Consider the following 21,837-nt stretch of genomic DNA (forward strand, 5'->3'; position numbering starts at 1 on the left):
AACTGTGACTGAGGCACTTTGTACCAACCATCCAATGTTTAATTCAAAACATTGTTGTCATATTTCTTCCATCAGGTTTGTTGTGACAGTCTCAGTTTGAAATTAGAGCTTTCACATGATGCTGCTAACTTAAAATATTTGTGATGGTAGGCGATTCTGTGACATTCACCACTCTCTTATTGATGATAACTTGGTATAAGTGAAGTGCGGAAATTACAATTGGCTCCACTTCAAAACCAGTCAGAGAGATGTACAGCATGGAAACAAATCTTTGGTCCAATTCGTCCATGCCGACCCGATATCCTAAACTGATCTGTCACGTTTACCTGCATTTGGTCCATATTCCTCCAAACTCTTCCTATTCATGTACCCATCCAGATGCCTTTTAAATGCTGTAATTGTACTAGCCTCCATCACTTCCTCTGACAGCTCATTCCATACATGTACCACCCTCTATATGAAAACATTGCCCCTTAGGTCTCTTTTATATCTTTCCCCTCTCACCCTAAACCTATGCCTTCTAGTTCTGGACTCTCCCACCCCCAAGTAACAGACCTTGTCTATTTATCGTATCCATGCCCCTAATGATTTTATAAACTTCTGTAAGGTCATCCCTCAGCCTTCCATGCTCCAGGGAAATCAGCCCCAGCTTATAGAACATAGAACATTACAGCGCAGTACAGGACCTTTGGCCCTCGATGTTGCGCCACCCTGTCATACTAATCTGAAGCCCATCTCACCTACACTATTCCATGTACATCCATTTGCCTGTCCAATGATGACTTAAATACACTTAAACTTGGCGAATCTACTACCGTTGCAGGCAAAGCATTCCATACCCTTACTACTCTCTGAGCTTATTCAACCTGTCCCTATAGCTCAAATCCTCCAACCCTGGCAACATCCTTGTAAATCTTTTCTGAATCCAAGTTTCACAACATCTTTCTTCCCCCCCGTCCTGGCGCTGTCTTCCCCCGTCCTGGCGCTGTCTTCCCCCGTCCTGGCGCTGCCTTTCCCCCGTCCCCCTGCTCCCTTCCCCCGTTCTCCTGCTCTCTTCTCCCCGTCCTTGTGCTCCCTTCCCCCATCCACCTGCTACCTTCCCTCTGTCCTTGTGTTTCCTTCCCTCGTCCCCTGCTCCCTTACCCCTGTCCTTGTGCTCCCTTACCCCTGTCCTTGTGCTCCCTTACCCCTGTCCTTGTGCTCCCTTACCCCTGTCCTTGTGCTCCCTTACCCCTGTCCTTGTGCTACCTTACCCCTGTCCTTGTAGTCCCTTTTCCCCCGTCCTTGTGCTCCCTTCCCTCCTGTCCTTGTGCTCCCTTCCCTCCTGTCCTTGTGCTCCCTTCCCTCCTGTCCTTGTGCTCCCTTCCCTCCCGTCCTTGTGCTCCCTTACCCCTGTCCTTGTGGTAAAGCTGCTTACTACATCACCGCAGTGAATAATAAACCTTGACCATCATTAAATGTCTTTAATGTTAAAAAAAAAAGCTGCAAGGCACTTCACAGGATTATTACCAAACACAATTTCACACGGGGCCACATGGGAGATATTAGGACAGATGGTCACAGGTCTGAGGGAACTTTCAGAGAAGGCTTTGAAGCATTCTAGTGCTTTAGGGCCTAGGCACCTGAAGACATCATCAATGATTGAATATTGAAAATTGGAAATGTACAAGAGGCCAGAGTTGCGTGAGTGTGACAGAGAAGCATACCAAATGCCTTCTTCACTATCCTATCTATCTGTGACTCTACTTTCAAGGAACAATGAACCTGCCCTCCAAGGTCTCTTTGTTCAGCAACACTCCCTAGGACCTTACCATTATGTGTTTAAGTCCTGCTAAGATTTGCTTTTCCAAAATGGAGCACCTCACATTTATCTAAATTAAACTCCATCTATCAGAGGTTACAGAAAAGGAATTTGCAAGGATAGTGGCCCCAATTGCTTGATGTGTTTGTAACATTGAATGTTGAAACACTTTGCTCATCTGTAACTATCGCGTACTATCTCAAAATATCTTTTCCACAGGAGAAAAGAAGAGAGACCACAACATCCTGTGCACTGCGATGTAATTAAAGCCATCTCTGAAGCTGTGTCCATCCCTGTGATAGCAAAGTAAGTAAAATAAACCAGTCCATTAATGCACAAAGGTAAGTCCACAGGCATTTCAGGACTATTTATAGTTTGCAAGACACATGCAGTATTGGAAGAACCAGCCTTTTACGTGCCATCCAAAAGAAAAGTAGTTTGGGTAGTTTTTTTTTGATTGGACAATATTTGCTAAATAGTTCTCAGTGTACAAAGAGTTACACTGACAATCAATTTAAGATTGCTAATTGAGTTTATAATGCGTTGCACTTGCGTGTACTGGAAGCTATATATTGTAGCACAGCCTTCGTCTTTACACACAGTAAGAGCATGTACACACACACTGCACCTGTTTTTACTCGATAAAATAGGTGACAGCAATTCTGAGTAATTTCACATTATGATGCTTAAACGATCAGAGTCAACCTTTTCGATTTTATTTTAAGAGATGGCAGTTGACTGCCAGTCATCGTTAACTGGTGCATTCTCTATGAAATTTCCATATCCAATCAAAGTTCACTTGCCAGCCAATCAGCACTCTCCTCTCATACAGTATGAGTGTTGCTTTCCCTTTGGTAATACTTGATTATCCTAATGAGTACAGGATGAAAAGATGTAACAAAAGTTTTCCACAGATCAAAGGCCAGAAATCCTACAGCGAGGAACTAGCCTGCTATCCACATCAGCAAAATATTAGTCAAGGGTCTGATGAAATACTCCACACTGGCCTGAATGAGTATAGCTCTAGCACTGCTTAAGCTTAATTCTATCCAGAAAACCATGTTTAACTGGAACTACATCCATAAACATTCACTCCCTCCACCACTGACACACAATCACAGCGGTGTGTACCACTTCCATGATGCACTACAGAAATTCATCAAGGCTTCTTAGGCAGCACCTTCCAACCCACAAACGCTACCGTCTAGAAGGACAGGGGCAGCAGATACATGTTAACACTGCCGTCTGCAAGTTCCCCTCCAAGCCAAACACTACCCTGTCTAGGAAACAACAGCAAAAGTGGATTTAGTGGTCAAAGTGGCTTTTGACCCACTTATTCTCTTGCTGTAAGTGGGTCAAAATCCTCTCCACCAAGTGGATTGCATCGGTAAAGAAAGCAGCGCTACACCACTTTATTAAGGGCTACTAAGGATGGGCAATAAATACTGGTCCAACCAATGACGTCCACACCCCATGAATGATTTTTTTAAAATGTCTTCTCAGCAATACTCAAATTCAGTACCAGTGAATGACCTTGTATTTCAGTAAATATTTTGGGAATCAGTAGATGAGCTATTTCACTGTTTACTAATTGTTATTTGTAACTAGTTAAATTGAAACAAAAAAAAACTTCTTCTGTTTAGGTTGATAAATCACAAGATGGCTGATTTCGACCCAACACTTTCCAAGGCCGAAAATCTATATTTCAACATCACAAGTGTTCAGCCAATAGGGTAACATTGAATCCAGAAAAGACGTGGGTGAATTGGTTATCATAAAGCAAATATTGCCCATTATACTACAGCATCATCCAGTGCTGCACAACGCGGTAATATTGGCAAACACAAAATCTGTAGCCATTGCCAAATTTCAGCTAATTTGAGGGATTCGGTAGCTGAGAGGTCAATGCTAACACACATGTCAATAAGCCCCAGCAATCTCTCATCATAACAACCTATTGAAGACAGCTTTGCATGTATCTTAGCAGGATTTGATGTTAATTGTTTTAGTGTTTTGTCTAGATAACTCTGTTTCTGATTTCTGTTGAGACTTTGTTATCGTAAGGCAGCCAATAATTTGGTCTGGAGAAATTCATTTTTTGCTCTCATGCTCAGGTAGAAGTACTGCTGTTTTATTTAACTCTTTTTCTTAACTCCTAAGTAATGGGTTTTCTTTCATCTTCCCAAGTTTAGATTCTGTTCGATGGAACAAAATAGCATTATATTGTTTCTAAAATCAGTTACAGTTCAGAGTTAGTACTTAACAACTCCCTCTTTAATAACGTAATTATTGTTAACAGAAACAGAAGTTGCTGGAAAAACTCAGCAGGTCTGGTAAAACCTGTGAAGAGAAAGCAGAGTTAATGTTAAGGATCCAATGACGCTTCTTCAGAATTCTCCTCAGATGCTGCCAAACCTGCTGACCTTTTCCAGCATCCACAGTTCTTTGGTTTATTATTTAATGATAACTGTTAATAAAGTACAGTATCTGTCAACCTAAGTTCTGTAACTCTTTTCCAGTTCTGTTATTCTTTAGATTAGATTACTTACAGTGTGGAAACAGGCCCTTCGGCCCAACAAGTCCACACTGACCCGCCGAAGCGCAATCCACCCATTCCCCAACATTTACCCCTTTACCTAACACTATGGGCAATTTAGCATGGCCAATTCACCTGACCTGCACATCTTTGGACTGTGGGAGGAAACCGGAGCACCCGGAGGAAACCCACACAGACACAGGGAGAATGTGCAAACTCCACACAGTCAGTCGCCTGAGTTGGGAATTGAACCCAGGTCTCTGGCGCTGTGAGGCAGCAGTGCTAACCACTGTGCCATCGTGCCGTCCTTCTTTGGGTGTCTATCATTATTTCTCTTTCTGTATCTAATTTACCCTGCTCCTCCATTTGTGTTCTGTTCCAATCTCAAGCCTTGAATCTCCTTGCTTACTGCTAGAAGCAACTTACAGAGCAAAACATTGAGCTTAAGTGCCTTGCAGTAAAGTTTAGGCCAATTTTTGCTTCTTCATAATTAGCTTAATAAAATTCAGCATGTATATTTTCATCGTTCATTGTTTCCTAGTTCCAGTGGTTTCACAAACCCCCAGTATAAAATGAAAAAGTGTTCAGATGATTTGGTGAACGAAACAACCCTCTTTTTATGTTTTTCTTCCTTTCTTTGCCTGAAAAAGTACATTTTACCGTAAGGCCATAAGAGGATATTTCCTTTATGGCATTACTGCTGAAACCTGAAACTTAACGTGGGTTATTTTGAACCAGGTCTCTTAGCAAGAGAGTTTCAAAGAATGTGAGCATTCTACTTTTAGTTTCTGCAGATTGTCAAAAATGCCAGCTTGTGCAGTGAGTGCAGAGAATTGGAAGGAGAAAAAGATAAGTCTTTATTTTAAAAGGGTGGGTGTCCGTTCCATTGCTGTGTAGTCTTAGAAAGTCTCAGTCTTATACAGTCTCAGAAATCTGAAACAACAGAAATTGCTGGGAAAACTCAGCAGGTCTGGCAACATCTGTGGAGAGAAAACAAGAGTTAACATTTTGGCTCTGGTGACCCCTCAGATGTGCAGGTTAGATGGACTGGCCATGTTAAATTACCCATTCTGTCCAGGAATGTGTAGTTAGGTGGATGAGCTATGGGAAATGCAGGGTTACACAGATTGGATGGGGGCGGTGGTGGTTGGGTAAGGGTGGATGCTATTTAGAGGGTCGACGTGGACTTGATAGGCTGATTAGCTTGCCTCCACACTGTTGGGATTTTATTCTATGACCCATCTACATAGCTAAAAGATATAGTTTAATCTTTTTGAAAGGATTGTACATGATTTGTAACATATTTGTTGTAAAAATCAGGGGGTTTGCCAGTCAGCTATTAGTTAAGTAGGGTTTGTCCAAAGGTTAATGTTATGTTATCTCAGTTCTAAAATGTTCCACTAGTCAAGTAGTTTGTTTGTTTTGTTTTGCTGTACTGTATGTTTTGTGTGCTCTGTTATCACTGCAGTTGTGTTCAATTTACGATCAATTTACTGTTCACCTTAGTGGCGGATCTCAGGAGATCATCAAAGAATATTCAGGCATTGAAGAATTTCAGCGGGTCACAAATGCGTCTTCAGTCATGGTAGCTCGTGCAGCCATGTGGAACCCTTCCGTCTTCAGAAAAGATGGATTGTTACCAACAGAGACTGTTCTAAAGGAATATCTAACATATGTGAGTATCTATTGTTGCCACTGCCTTGCAGTCAATTTAACATAGTTAATGTGAACTGTTGATTAAAGTCATTAAAAATGAAAAACCTGGAGAACACAAACACAAGAGGACTCGATTTGTCTGCTTTCCATTTGTTCAATTCTAATTGTTTATAATTCAATGTTCAGTGGATCTTCTTTGAATCCAGAAACAAATAGCCAGATAGGGGGAAGACTTAAAGAAAAAGGGCTAAAGGGTTTTTTTTTGCCCTTGACAAATTTATTATCTATCTCTTTTTGCCTTACTGTCTATTTAGCTTTTTGTAACTGTAAATTAAGGCAAAATTGGCCAGGATGCCATCAACAAAATCTGATGGAAACAGTATCCTTGTCGAACTAAAAAGACTTTGCGGTACAGATGCATAGTTCCTTGAAAGTGGAGTAGTGGTATAGACAGGGTAGGGAAGAAGGCATTTGGTATACTTGCCTTTGTTGGTCAGTGCATTGAGTGTAGGAATTGGGATGTCGTGTTGCGGCTGTACAGGACATTTATTAGGCTATATTTTGAATACTGCTGGTCTCCCTGCTAAAGGAAAGATGTTGGGAATCTTGAAAGGGTTCAGAAAAGACTTACAAGGATGTTTCCAGGGTTGGAGAGTTTAAGCTATTGGGGGGAGGTTGAATAGACTTGGGGCTGTTTTCGCTGGAGCGTCAGAGGCCAAGGGGTGACCTTATAGAGATTTATAAAATCATGAGGGGCATGGATAGGGTGAACAGCCAAGGTCTTATCCTGAGGGTAGGGGAGTCCAAAATTAGAAGGCATAGGTGTAAAGTGAGAAGGGAAAGATTTAAAAGGGACCTAAGTGGCAACTTTTCACACAGTGGGTGATTCATGTATGGAATGAACTGCCAGAGGAGGTGGTAAAGGCAAATACAATTGCAACATTTCAAAGACATCCGGATGGGTATATGAATAGGAAGGGTTTAGAGGAATATGGGCCAAATGCTGGCAAATGGGACTAGATTAATGGACAAGTTGGACTGAAGGGTTTGTTTCCTTGCTGTACATCTCTATAACACTGTCATGTGTGAAACCGCCTTTTCAGCCAGAAAACTTTCCAACCCATTGGCAAAGTATCAGCACTCCACAGAATAATTAAATAAACTTAAACAGAGAAAAGGCTCAGTATAATTCTCAAGGACAAAACAAATTGTGTCTCTTTATCAAAAATATCTTAAATCGTTGGTAAATGTTTTCTTAAAAGAGTATCTAAATGTGAAACTATCATATTTTATTAACTTGTCCTATTTGTACTATTTACAACTAAATGGCCAATCACTATCCAACCATCCTTCATTCTCCCAGCATCCTTACTTCTCTTTGCCTTTCGTTAACATGAATGTTGCTTATAGAGGCCAACAGGTTGGTGAAAGTGACAGAACTCCTTAAAGAACAAAACCCAAGTCCAGTTGCTCAGTGGTTTATCCCCCTTGCGGATAGGAATCCCATGTTTTAATCCAAGCCCTGCCCACAATGCAAATTAGCCTGTCCCATGAAAAGCAGCAGACACCGAATTAAGAAAAAGCCATAAAAAAGGAGAAAAGTTTTGGTTCAATGATTAGGAGAACTACTCTATGCTTTATAGTTTCTGTTATATTAATTCTATGAACATTACAAATAATTTTGTATGGTTTGAGCCACACTATAAAACAGTGGATAGAGATTTGTAAATCAGCAAACACTGTTTTAGAGAAGGATGATGTTGTTGTGTTTTCTTTGTTCTCCAGGCAATTAAATATGACAGTCATTACACAAATACTAAATACTGTCTGTGCCAAATGTTAAGAGAGAAATTAGAATCAGCTCAAGGGAAGAAGTTGCATGCTGCACAATCGAATAAAGAGATCTGGTAAATATTTCATTAATGTTTAATTTAAGGAAGGAATATTGTATCTTATGGTGAATAAGAAGGCTTTGTACAAACAAGGAAAGTCATGTTCTCGAGAAATGATGTAGTCTACATTTGACTTGTATTTAGGAACTTTGGACCATATCCTTTAATACCTTTGCTGAACAAAAATGTGTCTACCTCCGATTTAAAATTAACGACCTCTCTAGCATCAACTGGTGTTTGTGGAAGAGAGCTCTAAACCTGATCACTCTGTTGTTTTAAGTGTTACCTAACGTCTCTTCTGAACGGTCTGCCTTAATTTTCAGCCTATGTCCCTCATTTCTAAAGTCCCCAGACAGTGGAAATAGATTATCTTTATTTATCTGTTTTTTTTCTTGTTAATATCTTGAAAACTTCAATCAGATCACCCCTTAACCTTTTAAATTCTAGAGAAAACAGGCCCAGTTTATATAATCCCTCCTCATACCTTAACTCCTGAAGTCCAGATGTCATTCTTGTAAACCTATGTTGTACTCCCTCCAAAGCCAATATCTCCTTCCAATGTGCGGTACCCAGACCTGCTCACAGTACTCCATGGGCTCTAACCAGGGCTTTGTATAACTTCTGCATCCTTACCCTGTCCTCTAGCTATAAAGGCCAGCACTCCATAAGCTTTCTTGATTATTTGTGACTCCTGTTTCTGGAATTTTAAGGACCCACACACCTGAACCCCAATCTCCCTGGACATCCACTGTATTTAACTTCACACCATCTAGAAAGTACCCTGATCTATCATTTCTCAGTTAAAAATAGTCCACTTTACATTTTCTTACATTGAGCTCCAATTGTCCCAGTTTTGCCCATTCATCTAGACTATCAATATTCCTTTATCATTTTATGATATCATCTACATTGTCTACAGTGCTGCCTAACTTTGTGTCATCAGCAAATTTGGATATATGACTTTCCAAGCCATTATCCAAGTTCTTAATAAACAATGTGAATAATTGAGACCCTGACACACATCCTTGTGTTAATCCTGCTAATCTCAATACATACCCGTTATCTCTACTTTTTGTCATCTGCCACTCAACCAATTTCTCAGCCATTCACTAATTTGTCCTCAATTCTGTGGGCTTCTACCTGAATTAATGGAATCTTTATGTAGGCCTTTGATCAAGTGCCTTCTGGAAGTCCATATAAACAACATACATAGACATTCCTCTGTCCACTACCTGAGTGACCTCTTCAAATCATTCAGTGGGGTTTGTCGGGCATGACCTACCTGTCATAAATCTGCAGCTGGATCTCCATGATTAACTGGAAATGTTTGATATGTTCAATTGCCCCATTATTGATTATAGACCCCAACAATTGCCCCACCGCAGACTTAAGCAAAGTGCATTAGGGTAATAGGACAGAATGAGGACTACGATGTCTGTAATTCCCTAGTTTTCCTCTTTCACCCTTCTTAAAAATGTAAAGTAACCTGTGATTACTTACACAAGTATCTATTGTTAGTGCCTGGAACATAAGAAAAAGACATTCACCATTTCAGGTTACAGTGCTATTCAGTTTTAATTTTATATTTTAACACTCCTGGTCCTTACCAAGCCAGAACGGCAGGTGTTCAAGACTCAGTCCCATTGCTGTGAATTCAAAGGTTCCTGTAGATCAGAACATATAAGGATGGCAAATTCATTTCCCTAAAGGACTTTAGTGAACTAGGTTTTTTTTTGTTACGACAGACAGTGCTATTTTTTTGGTTGCCGTTACTGAGACTAGTTTTCAATTCCAGATTTTTTATAGCACTACTTGCTGCCAAAGTGGGATTTCAACTCATGTCCACGAAGCATAAACCTGCACCTCAAATGACATTACCACTGCTCAGAGAAGCTAAATGATTACTCTGTGTCTGTTTTCATTGAAAAAGACATCAGAATTTCCCCAGAGCTAGAGATCCAAGTGACGAGGAAAAATAAGGAATAGGATAGGAGGTGATGTACTGGAAAGATTAATGATTGGCTAACAGACAGCAAACAGATAATAGGAATAAATGGATTCTGGATTAGTGGTGCTGGAAGAGCACCCTGACCTATCACCTTCATCCCCTCCCCCACTCACCCATTGTACTCTATGCTACTCTCTCCCCACCCCCACCCTCCTCTAGCTTATCTCTCCACGCTTCAGGCTCACTGCCTTTATTCCTGATGAAGGGCTTTTGCCCGAAACGTCGATTTTGCTGCTCGTTGGATGCTGCCTGAACTGCTGTGCTCTTCCAGCACCACTAATCCAGAATTTGGTTTCCAGCATCTGCAGTTATTGTCTTTACCAATAGGAATAAATGGTCAATTTCTGTTTAGCAGGCTATATGAGTAGCTGGGTAGCAGAAGTATCAGCACTCTGGTCGCGCGCACACACACACGATACGAAGCTAAGTGTGTTACAAGGAAGATGGAAAGTGATTTCTGGAGTATTTGGACAGGCTTAGTGATTGCACAATATCATATGGAAAGGTGTGAGGTGATCCAGTTTGATAGGAGAAGCAAATGTGCAGACTATGTCTTAAATGGTAAGAGTTCGGAAAGTGTGGATTTTTTGAGTTGATTTATTATTGTCACATACCTAAGTACAGTGAAAAGTTTTGTTTTGTGTGCAGTACAGGCAGATAATGCCTTGCAAAGTGCATTAGGGTAATAGGACAGAGTGAAGACTACCATGTTTCAGCTGCAGGGAAGGTTCACAAAAGAGCGACATCAGCATTAAAGTTTTAAAATTTGACAGGTCCATTCAGAAGTCTAATAACAGAGGGGAAGAAGCTGTTTTTGAATCTGTTGGTACATGTATTTGAGCTGGGTGTCCTTGTCAATAGTTACTGAAGGTTAACATGCAGCTGCAGCAAGCTATTAGGAACACTAATGGAATGCCAGCCTTTATTGAGTACAAGAGTGGGCTTGAGTACAAGAGTAACCACATCTTGCTTCACTTGTATAGGAGCTTGGTAAGACCATATCTGAAGAACTGGGTGCAGTTTTGGTGTCCTTACCTCAGGGGAGATCCCCATTGAAGAAGGGGATACAAGGTTCATCAGATAAGTTCCTGGGATGACGAGATTGTGCTATGAAGAGAAACTGGGACCATATTATCTGGAGTTTTGAATAATGGGGAGAGATGATCGAATTGGAGGTCCAAGCTTGTGTACAATTCTGGTTGCCCTTCCATAGGAACAATATTGTTAAACTTGAGAGGGTGCAGAAAGATTTACAAGGATGTTGCTAGGGCTGGAGGATTTAAACTATATGGAAGGCTGAATAGGCTGGGGCTTTTCTCCCTGGAGCTTCGGAGGCTGAGGGGTAACCATGTAGTGGTTTATAAAATCATGAGGGGCATGGATAGGGTGAATTACAAAGGTCTTTTTCCTAGGGAGGGGAAGTCCAAAACTAGAGGGCATGGATTTAAAATGACAGGGAAAGCATTTAAAAAGGACCTGAAATGTAACTTTTTCACACTGTGTGTGTGTGTGTGTGTGTGTGTGTGTGTGGAATGAGCTGCCAGAGGAAGTGGTGGAGGCTGGTACAATTACAACATTTAAAAGGTGTCTGGATGGGTATGTGAGTAGGAAGGTTGCGATGGATATGGGCCAAATGCTGGCAAATGGAACTGGGTCAAATTGGGGTGTTGGGTCACTGTGGACAAATTGGACCATAGGGTCTATTTTTGTGCTGTAAGACTCTGTGACTACCACCCATTGTGATTTCACTTCTGAATGACCTAACTCTAATTTTAAAATAATATTGTTTTCTCTTGATGGCCCTCTGATGAACTCTGACTCAATTCTGTGCCTTTGTTTGAGAAGCAGCAGTTTACCATTTCACTCAGCGTAATCTATTTGTATTTTTCTTTAATTCAAATGAACATACATTCAGTTGAAAGTTTTGTTTGGATTACAGCCAGTCTAACAATGGAAGACAACACAATATGCAACATATTCAAATCCTGCTCAACCAGACATTGCTGGCAAAGAGTCATTTAGATTTGAAACATTAACTTTGTTTCTCGCTCGCTACAGATGGTGCTAAACCTCCAGCATTTTTAACGATTTTATTACTGACATTATTTAGAGATGTGTAGCTCGGTCAGTAGTTAACCATGTAAGATGAACTGGCTGATTGTTAAGTTTGAGTTTATGCCATTTGTTGATAGAATGTGGAATTCCTGGGGCAATTACCTACTGGCATCTTAACAAAATTAACCTGAACCATGTAAGGTAGAGTTGCACAAAATAGATAATGTGACTTTGGTTAAACCCTACAATTGTAAACAGCTGAGGAATAAATAAATAACTGTAGTTTTAATGGAGATTTGCAAAGAAACCATTAGAGTCACCAGAATTGTTTAAAAAAAAAAGGGGGCAAGTTAGCTCATGATGATCAATTTGTGATATTCTGATGTTGCTGTCACAACCTGTTGAGATGTTAGTTTAATTATTTTGGCGCTGCTGCACTTTTAAAGCCTCCAATTGCAGATTTCTTTTACCTGTTTTAATAAATTAGCATATTAATGACCTAGTGATGCTCCAAAAGCATTCTAGTAGTAATCTAAACTTGAGGTGATAGATCTGGATTTTTTTCTACACTGGAAATTGTTTCGCTTAACCTTGCCACAAGTCATTTAGGTCAACAAGTCAAATATCCTAACAACCCACGCATTCCAAAACACTGGAGGGTAATCAACTGACTGACTTTCAGTTGGATCAAAGGACAACTGCACATTATAGTGTCATAGATGCCTTTTTCAATTGGGTTATCATGCTGTAAGTTGTTTGGCTCTTTAGACTGAGGTGCCTAGCTGGTTACACTGTAACTAACCATGCAAGGTTTAAACAGCTAAAGAAGCAAAATCAAATACTGCAAATGTTGGAAACTGAAATCAGAAGAGAACAATTTACTGTGAATACAAAACCTGTCAGCTCCTATATAAAAAAAGGAAATGACAGTTTGACACCTCAGGTACAATAAGCTCTCCTTGGAGATGACAAAACTTGCATTTTACTGCATTTCTGCATGACTGCCCTTTCAACATCAAGAGACAATAGACTCAAACTAAATACAAATTGCCAGCAGGCTTTGTCACTGAGAAGAGCATCTGAGGAGCAGGAGAATCAATGTTTTGGGCAAAAGCCCTTCATCAGGAGTGACTGCAGGCTATCTGGCAGGACGCCTAATGCACTAAGCATTTGTGAATCCGTATTCATGCCGTTTCTGATTAAGGGCTTTTGCCCGAAACGTCAGTTCTCCTGCTCTTCGCATGCTGCCTGACCTGTTGTGCTTTTCCAGCACCACACTCTCCACTCTGAACTCCAGCATTTGCAGGCCTCACTTTCAGATTTGTCACAGAGAATCCTAGACTTGTAAGATTTTACCTTTAAAATAATTTTAAATCTTGAATTGTCTCAACTCACATATAGTTCTCTAATGAATTGAAGTATGTGGTCCAAGCCAAACTGTTTGGTGTCTCATACAGTGTCCTGATCTGTAGAGTTGCATTTAATATTGGTGTGACTCACACTGATAGTGCTTCCATGTTTTACTGAATTCACAACGATCTGATTTTTTTTTGTATTCAGCTGTTAATGACATGAGGGTAATAATAAGTTGTATTACAGTTGCTGTATTCCCAAGAAAAATATAGTTACAAACTGCAGTAAGCTCTGAAATGGAAAACTAGAAAGAAAATAATTGGCCTCACCAGACATTAAAAGAATCAATGCTGATTAATTCATAATTTGCTCTGATAACTGCAAAATCAATTTCTAATTTAAGGATTGGTGGAGATGGGTTTGGAGTTGTTGATTTGTGCAGTTATTACTGGCAACTAACATTTCTACATTCACTTATTAAAAAACATTTCTACATTGATGATGTTAAAAATCACACAACACCAGGTTATAGTCCAACAGGTTTAATTGGAAGCATTAGCTTTCGGAGCACGGCTCCTTCATCAGCTGGCTGTGGAGTACACGATTGTGGGACACAGAATTTATAGCAAAAGTTTACAGTGTGATGTAACTGAAATTATAGATTGAAAAATGTATAATGTATAATTTCAGTTACATCACAATGTAAACTTTTGCTATAAATTCTGTGTCCCACAATCGTGTACTCCACAACCACCTGATGAAGGAACAGTGCTCTGAAAGTTAATGCTTCCAATTAAACCTGTTGGACTATAACCTGGTGTTGTGTGATTTTTAACTTTGTACATCCTAGTCCAACACCGGCATCTCCAAATCATGACTACATTGGTCAACTAAGCTTGCCACCTAATGGCACAGATATAGAATTGCAGTCTAAGTTGGTGTAGAGGGAAGCAAAACAGTCTTTGGTGTTTGCCTAATACAGATTTCTGGTCCTGCTTTTTTTGCTTCATAATGTAATTAATGATGTAACAGGACTATATCTTCTGTTTATTGTAATGATGTGACCTTTAGTGTAGATTTGGATGAGGGACAGTAGCAAGGGCCCTTGTGGAGTAGCAGTGGTGAACAATGAGAATTGCCACTCTGGGGCAGAGCCATAAGAGTGACTGCAGGCTATCTGGCAGGACACCTAATGCACTAAGCATTTGTGAATCTGTATTCTTCATTTTTTCTCTGTTCCTTGCCCTATCAAAGGTCCTCACAGCAAAATTCCCTTGCAGCAAAATCTCTGGTGAGCTGGCACCTTTGCTGTCCTTTTCCCTCTGTCCAGCCCAGCCAGTCAACCTAGATAGTGGGGCTGCTGCTGTTCATGGTGAGACAATGCAGTCCAAAGGCACATAACCATTTTGGAATGATTCCAAAACAAAGGTGTCCACAGCCATTGGCTGTGTTGCCCTTTCCTTGCTGTCTTGCTGTCTGCAATTGGTGTTAGCTTGTGTGAGCACCTTCTAAGTTAAACAGTGACAGTGTATGCACTATTCTAAAGTGGGTTTATGTTTCTCGCTGACACTGAGTTAACAAGAGTTGCTTTCCGAAGGCACAGAGTCAATTGGGCCTCTTGGTGAGGGTCGGTCTACCCTTCCATGGGTCAGAGACAGCAGCTTTTCTTGTTCTACGTTGCGTTGATTCAATCTCTGTACATGCAACAGGCCGTTGCTACTGTCCCTCACTCAAGTTTACACTAAAGTTCACATCATTATTGTAATCAGAAGGGATAGTTCTAAACAAGATTACATTATGAAGCAAAAAAAGCAGGACCTGAACTCTGTATTAGGCAAACAGTAAACTGTTACAGTGCAGCAGAATGCCATTCAGCCTGGGATTCCTACATTGACTCTCTGAAGGAGATTGATGATTTGATGCCATTTTCCTGTCTTGTACAATCATCCAATATCCTTTGAACCTGCCAGCACTACACTTCCAGGCTGTGCCTTCGACACCACAACTACTCTCGGTCTGACCTTTCTTTTCACATTGAAAACTTCCATCAAATCTCCTCTTTGCCTTCTCCAAGGAGAATGGTAACTGTCAGTAAGTGGTCCCAGGCGGAACCTTTGCAGCTGAAACTAATGCCTTTACCACATGCCTTTACCACATGCCATTTCTCCCCCTGTTGACGTTTCATACAATAAGCTGCCTACAAAGTCAGCAACAGTCGGTAAACAGCAACCTTCTAGTAACTTAGCAGTGTTAAATAGCATAAGCAGAGGGATCTTTCTTGTTGCTGAGTGGATGCTAAGGTGTGTGAGGTTAAAGGGAAGTTTAGGAAGTTCATTAGGTTGATTCTGGAATAGAGAGGGTTATCTTATGAGGAGAGATTTGAGTAGATTGGGATTATACTCATTTGGAGGGAGGGGGTATCTCTTATAGAAACATAGCGTCGCGGTGGCTCAGTGGTTAGCACTGCTGCCTCATAGCGCCAGGGACCCGGGTTCAATTCCTGCCTCGGGCAACTGTCTGTGTGGAGTTTGCACATTCTCCCCGTGTCTGCGTGGGTTTCCTCCAACAGTCCAAAGATGTGCCATGCTAAATTGCCCATTGTGTTAGGTGCATTAGTCAGAGGGAAATGTAGGGGAATGGGTCTGCGTGGGTTGCTCTTTGGAGGGTCGGTGTGGACTTGTTGGGCCGAAGGGCCTGTTTCCATACTGTAGGGAATCTAATCTAATCATGAAGGGAATGGCTAAGATAGAAGCAGGGGGGGTTGTTTCCACTGGTGGATGAATCTAGAACTAGGGGGCGTAGCCTCAAAATAAGGGGGCACAGATTTAGGACTGAGCTGCGAAAGAACTTCGCAAAGGGCTGTGATTCTGTGGCATTCCCTGCCCAGTGAAGCAGTTGAGGCTACATCATTGAATGTTTTTAAGGCAAAGATGCGTGGATCTTTGAACAGTAGAGGAATTAAGGGGAATGGTGAGCGGGCGGGTCAGTGGAGCTGAGTCCACGAAAAGACTAGCCATGATCTTATTCAATGGCAGAGTGGGCTCAACAGGCCAAATGGCCTACTCTTACTCCTGCTCCTATTTCTCCTATTGGGAGGGAGCTTTAAATGTTCACTCTTTAACACCAGGACTTACCAGACCTTGTAACAGCAGTGTAACAGGCAATGGTTTACACATGCAGTTTCCAGCTGAACTGTTTCAAGGGACAGTTTTAAATGTTGACCTAAGACATGACCAAATGACCATATTGGAAGGAATAGAGGAAACCATGAGGTATTTCACTAAAGACTTCAAAAGTCTTAAAAGAACAAAGAACAAGAAAATTTATAGCCCAGGAACAGGCCCTTCGGCCCTACAAGCCTGAGCCGATCCAAATCTACTGTCCTAAATCTGTTGCCCGATTCCTAAGCATCTGTATCCCTCTGCTCCCCAACTACTCCTGCATCTGTCCAGACGCATCTTAAATGAATCTACCGTGCCTGCCTCTACCACCTCTGCTGGCAGTGCATTCCAGATACCCACCATTCTCTGTGTGAAGTACTTGCCGTGTGTACCCCCCTTAAACTTTCCAGCTTTCAACTTGAAAGCATGACCTCTCGTTATTGAATCCTTCACCCTGGGAAAAAGCTTGTCTCTATCCACCCTGTCTATACCCTTCATGATTTTGTAAACCTCAATCAGGTCCCCCCTTAATCTCCTTTTTTTTTAATGAAAATAAACCTAACCTACTCAACCTCTCTTCATAACTAGCACCTTCCATACCAGGCCACATCCTCTTAAACCTTCTCTGCACCCTCTCCAAAGCGTCCACATTCTTTTGATAATGTGGCAACCAGAACCGTACACCGTATTCTAAATGCGGCTGAACCAATGTCTTGTACAATTTTAACATGACTTGCCAGCTCTTTTACTCATTACCCTGTCATTACACTATATGCCTTCTTGACCACTCTATCCACCTGTGCAGCAACTTTCAGGGTACAATGGACTTGCACTCCCAGATCTCTCTGCCCATCAACTTTTCCCAAGGCTCTTCCATTCATTGTATAATCGGCTCTAGGATAAGTTGCCTAAATGCATCACCTCACATTTGTCTGGATTGAAAACCATCTGCCACTTTTCCGCCCAACTCTTCAGTCTACCTATATCCTCCTGTATTCTTTGACAGTCCTTTATGCTTTCTGCTACTCCACCAATCTTTGTATCATCTGCAAACCTGCTGATCATACCAACAGTGCCCTCTTCCAGATCATTTATGTATAAACAGGACTAGTTAGAATTTTTTTTTAAACTTTGCTAATGGAAAACTCTTTTTCCAATCTACTGGCTCTACATTCTATTTAACTCAGAGGTGTTCAGTGCTACCCTATTGCACCCACTACTTTTTTTTTCAAATCCATCAGGCTGTGTCAGCAATGAGGGGGGAAAAAAAGATTTTTAATCATCCTTGAAATTTTCTGGAGAACTTATCAAAACATTTCCTCCGTATATTTATATTGTGACTTTGATTAGGCCTAAGTTGTTGTTCAGTCAGGTAAAATTAAATGGATCAGTAAGTCCAAAGAAAATAAGTTGGAGTTGCTCATTTTTTAAAGTTTCCATTCAGTTTAAGACACACACTAAAAAGAGTTTCCCAATCTATTGCAGAAACCTAAATAAATAACTGCATGTTAGACAGAACTAGGATATGAACGTTGGAGCTTCTGTTGCTGGTAAATGTTCCAGCAGTAGCACTGCCCAAAATATTCCTCTTTGGAGACAGCAAATTGCAGGCAATTTACATCTGAATTTCCAATTTGAACATTTTCCTGCTGAGACAGCAAATACCGATGTGTTCCTCCTGTATTTCCATTCTGGCTGAAATAAAACACCAAAAATAAAATTATGCATTTTTGTCCTTCCAAGGTGAGATTTGGTCTGAAGAGAGCATTTTCCACTGGAACAACTTGCACTGAGGTAACATGGCACATTCTTCAGATGTCCTCAAGTAACTTGCAGCCAGTGCTTTGCCTTTGAAATGTAGTCTCTGTAAATATACAGTATAGGGAAATGCAGCTGTCAGTTTGCACACACAGAATACGCCAACAAACAGCAATAAAATCAATGACTGCAAAATCTGTCCTTATGTTGCAACCATGTGTACTTGTTGAGACTCCACAAATGGGAAACCTCAGTTCTCCATGTTTACCCTGTTGAGCCTTCACAGGTATTTTTATGTTTTGTGAAATAACTCTCATTCTTCTCAATCCCAAAGATTATAAATGTGGTTGGCAAATTGGATCCAAAATTGGCTTCATGGACAGAAGCAGAGAGTGATGGTCAAAAGATGTACTTATGGCTAGAAGCCTGTTTCTTAGTGGTGGAGCACAGGATTCAGTATTAGGCCCCTTGTTCATCATGTACATTTTTAAGATCCATACAAGAATGGAGGAGGTGTAATCAGTAAGTGTACAGATGACACAAAAATATGGTGATGTGGTGAATAGTGAGGAGGAAGACTTTAGACTACAGCAATTGCGATTGAGAAGGAAAATTGCCAACCTTGCCTGGTCTCACCCTTAACCCACTCCAAAATAGCATAAAGAGCCAATGAGTTCAAGGGCACCAAGGTATGGACTGTAAATTTTGCCAGTGATGCTAATATTCCCCACGAAAGATTTTTTTAAAAATTTGCTTTGTTACAAGCTGCTGTGATTGATTAAAGCTAATTGCTAATTTATTAATTGCCTTAAGCTCCCTTCTTGAGTTACTGCATTTGATGTAGGTAGACCCACAATGCAGTTAGTCGCAGGAATTTGACCTAGTGACAGGGCAGGAACGGTGATATATTTTCAAGTCAGAATGGTGTGAGGCTTGGAAGGGAACTTGCAGGTGCTGATGTTTCAGTGTATCTGCTGCCCTAGTCCTTATAAACAGTAGCAGCCATGGGTTAGGACTGTTCGAGAACAGCAAGGAGCCTTGGTGAATTTCTGCAATGCATCTCGCAAATAGTGCACTCTGCTGCTACTGTGCATCAGTAGTGGAGGGAGTGAATGTTTGGGATCTGACACCAGTCAAGCTGGCTGCTTTATCTCGATTGTGTCAAGCTTCTTGAGTGTTGTTCCGAGTTGAACTCAACCTAGTAGGCACTATTTCATCACATCCCTGCCTTGTGCCTTGTAGATGTTGGACAGGCTTGGAGTAGTCAGGAGGTGAGTTCCATGGTGCAGGATTCCTAGCCCCTGACCTGTTCTTGTAGCCAAAGTTTAACAGTTGTATTTTCCACCCCTTATCATTCACCTCCTCTCATTGACTCTACATCCTGTTTCTCTGAGCCACCATCCTTCCTTACTACTGCCATGTCACCAGGCTTTACTGCCAGGACTAGTCCTCTCCCACAGTCTTCTATTCTTGCCACACCAAGATTACTGGAATATTTCATTCTCAGTGAGGTCCCCTTCCACCACATCAACCCAATGGCTGTCAGATGGATTTACCTTTGTGCATTACAACTGCTTTGCCCACGGAAATAAAACAATGATAACTTCAACTTTTTATCATCCCCCTCTCCCGATTTAGTCTTACTCACTGGAACTCCATCACTGTTAATCTCTGCTCTTTCCTGTGATAATCTGCCTATCTTTATCCAAGCAGTTTTGCTGTTGAATTTTCTCTTTACGTTTATAAATAAGTTTTCATCGGAACCTTCTCACGTCTCCCCCAAACACATACACAATATTTTTTATTTTGAAGCCCTTTCATTTAATTAAACAGGACTCTAATCCCAAATTAGTTTAAATGGACCCCATCCCAAAGCGACAGCCACCGCTTTGCTGATTGCTGGTGTTCGCGTACCCTGAATTATCATCCCTGTCTTGCACATTGTGCCACATTTTCAGCCATGATTTATTTAATTCTGTGCCAGTTTGCTCGGAAATACCAACCAAGTCATGAAGTTTTTTTCTCATTAATTTGAACCCTGCCTCCTCAAGCTCCCTGGCAGAACTTCCTGCCGCGTTTTACTGTGATGTTGGCTTCACGTGGATGACAACTCAACCACGTCCTGCTTCATTCTTCAGGAATATGAAGAGCTACTCTTAATCCTGTCACTCCTCATTTCCGATTACTCCAGTGTGAGTCTAAATTATGTGCGCAAGTCCTGGAGTAGGGCTTGTGGTCACAATGTTCAGGTACGAAAGCCAGAGTGATGCCCCAAGACTGTTTGTCTTAATCCTGGGGTGCAACACCGTCGCTAACAACTCTGTCATAGGATTAATGTGATAACTCCAAAATATATCTAACAATGAAAATACTTTTGGCTTACGATCTCCCCTGTGCACGCAGATATTGGTGCAAACTCTGCCAGGTTAGGGTTAGGAATGTTTGGAATGTAAATTGTTAAATCTCATTCCAGTTTTGTGACTCATGTTTGATAACCATTGCTGCCTTCTTCCTGTGCACAGTGAGGCTTTTGAAATGGATGTGTATTATAAAGAAGCCAAGGCTTGCATGGAAGCAAAGAGGGACATGTTAAACACAATAAATCAAGAGAAATCCGAACATTTGCCTGGAGATAACGGATCACCTGATACCATACAAATGGCAGTCAGGTTCAACAAGTAAGGACTCAGTACAATCACGATTATTACGGTGCAATAAGAGAATGTTTGGGATGTCCAATGCAAATGCATTTTTTTCTTCAGGATGGTCCTTTGGTATCAATTTATTTAATAGCTTTAATATAGTCTTATCCTGTCATTCGTCAGATTTAAATCAAACTTTGTATTGCAAAATCTGTTCGATATGTTCTGCCCATTGCCAACAGGACATTCTGATGGAAGTCCATTTGAAATCCTGATCAGATTTCTTGAGTTAATTGATTGGACGGGGACTTCTCCAGGATTTTGCTGCTATTTTTAACTTTCTTCACCCTGCTCACGGTAATAAACAAGCAGTGCTCCAATTGATTTTGTAGCTGATCACATTTCAAAGGCGAACAGGAAAACATATATCAGGTTTGAAGCCTTCCGCATAATTAGATTCCCCTGATTTCCTAATGTATATTTATCAAGTTTTAGTATTTTTAGCTCTATGTATTAACTCAAAGCACTTTGTCTTAACTTAGTGAGATGTAGAAAAGTGTAATCTTATCTCAAGAACCGACTTCCTCGCCATAGTCTGGGTAAACTGTGAAGATGTTTAGTTGTTGCTGAGTAATCCTTCCTGAATCAGGAGAACCTTGTCATCCTATGATCTTCTGCCTCTTAAGAGCTACACCTACTGTCACCTGTTCTTATAGTAATTTTTCATAATGTGAGTGAGCCAGGGCAAAAGTGGACTTGTTGGGCCGAAGGGCCTGTTTCCACGCTGCGGGCAATCGAATCTAATCTTAAAAAAATAGACTAAAGAGAATGGGTTCAAAACTGGTTTCTTTCAGACTGTAGAAGGATGATGATTATTTTGATTAGAATAGGTAAATGTTATGTTAACAGGGATGCCTCAGTGTGGTTGTTTATTAAGTAGATGAGGTATAGGAAGGTCATCGATTAAACTGCCTT

The 21,837-nt window shown here is 41.0% G+C and overlaps 1 protein-coding gene across 2 annotated transcripts in view; it reads left to right on the top strand.

The window, feature by feature from the left end:
• The window catches only part of dus2 (dihydrouridine synthase 2), a 115,476-nt gene that overhangs the window by 73,952 nt on the left and 19,687 nt on the right, over window positions 1-21,837 (top strand). For both annotated transcript variants that reach the window (XM_072547411.1, XM_072547410.1), the window contains 4 exons: window positions 2,021-2,107; window positions 5,844-6,012; window positions 7,779-7,900; window positions 20,743-20,898. In XM_072547411.1, coding sequence (XP_072403512.1) covers window positions 2,021-2,107; window positions 5,844-6,012; window positions 7,779-7,900; window positions 20,743-20,898 — 534 coding nt within the window. The remainder of the gene's footprint in view (window positions 1-2,020; window positions 2,108-5,843; window positions 6,013-7,778; window positions 7,901-20,742; window positions 20,899-21,837) is intronic.

This window comes from Chiloscyllium punctatum, chromosome 26 (genome assembly GCF_047496795.1).
Source record: "Chiloscyllium punctatum isolate Juve2018m chromosome 26, sChiPun1.3, whole genome shotgun sequence".
Lineage (NCBI taxonomy): Eukaryota > Metazoa > Chordata > Chondrichthyes > Orectolobiformes > Hemiscylliidae > Chiloscyllium > Chiloscyllium punctatum.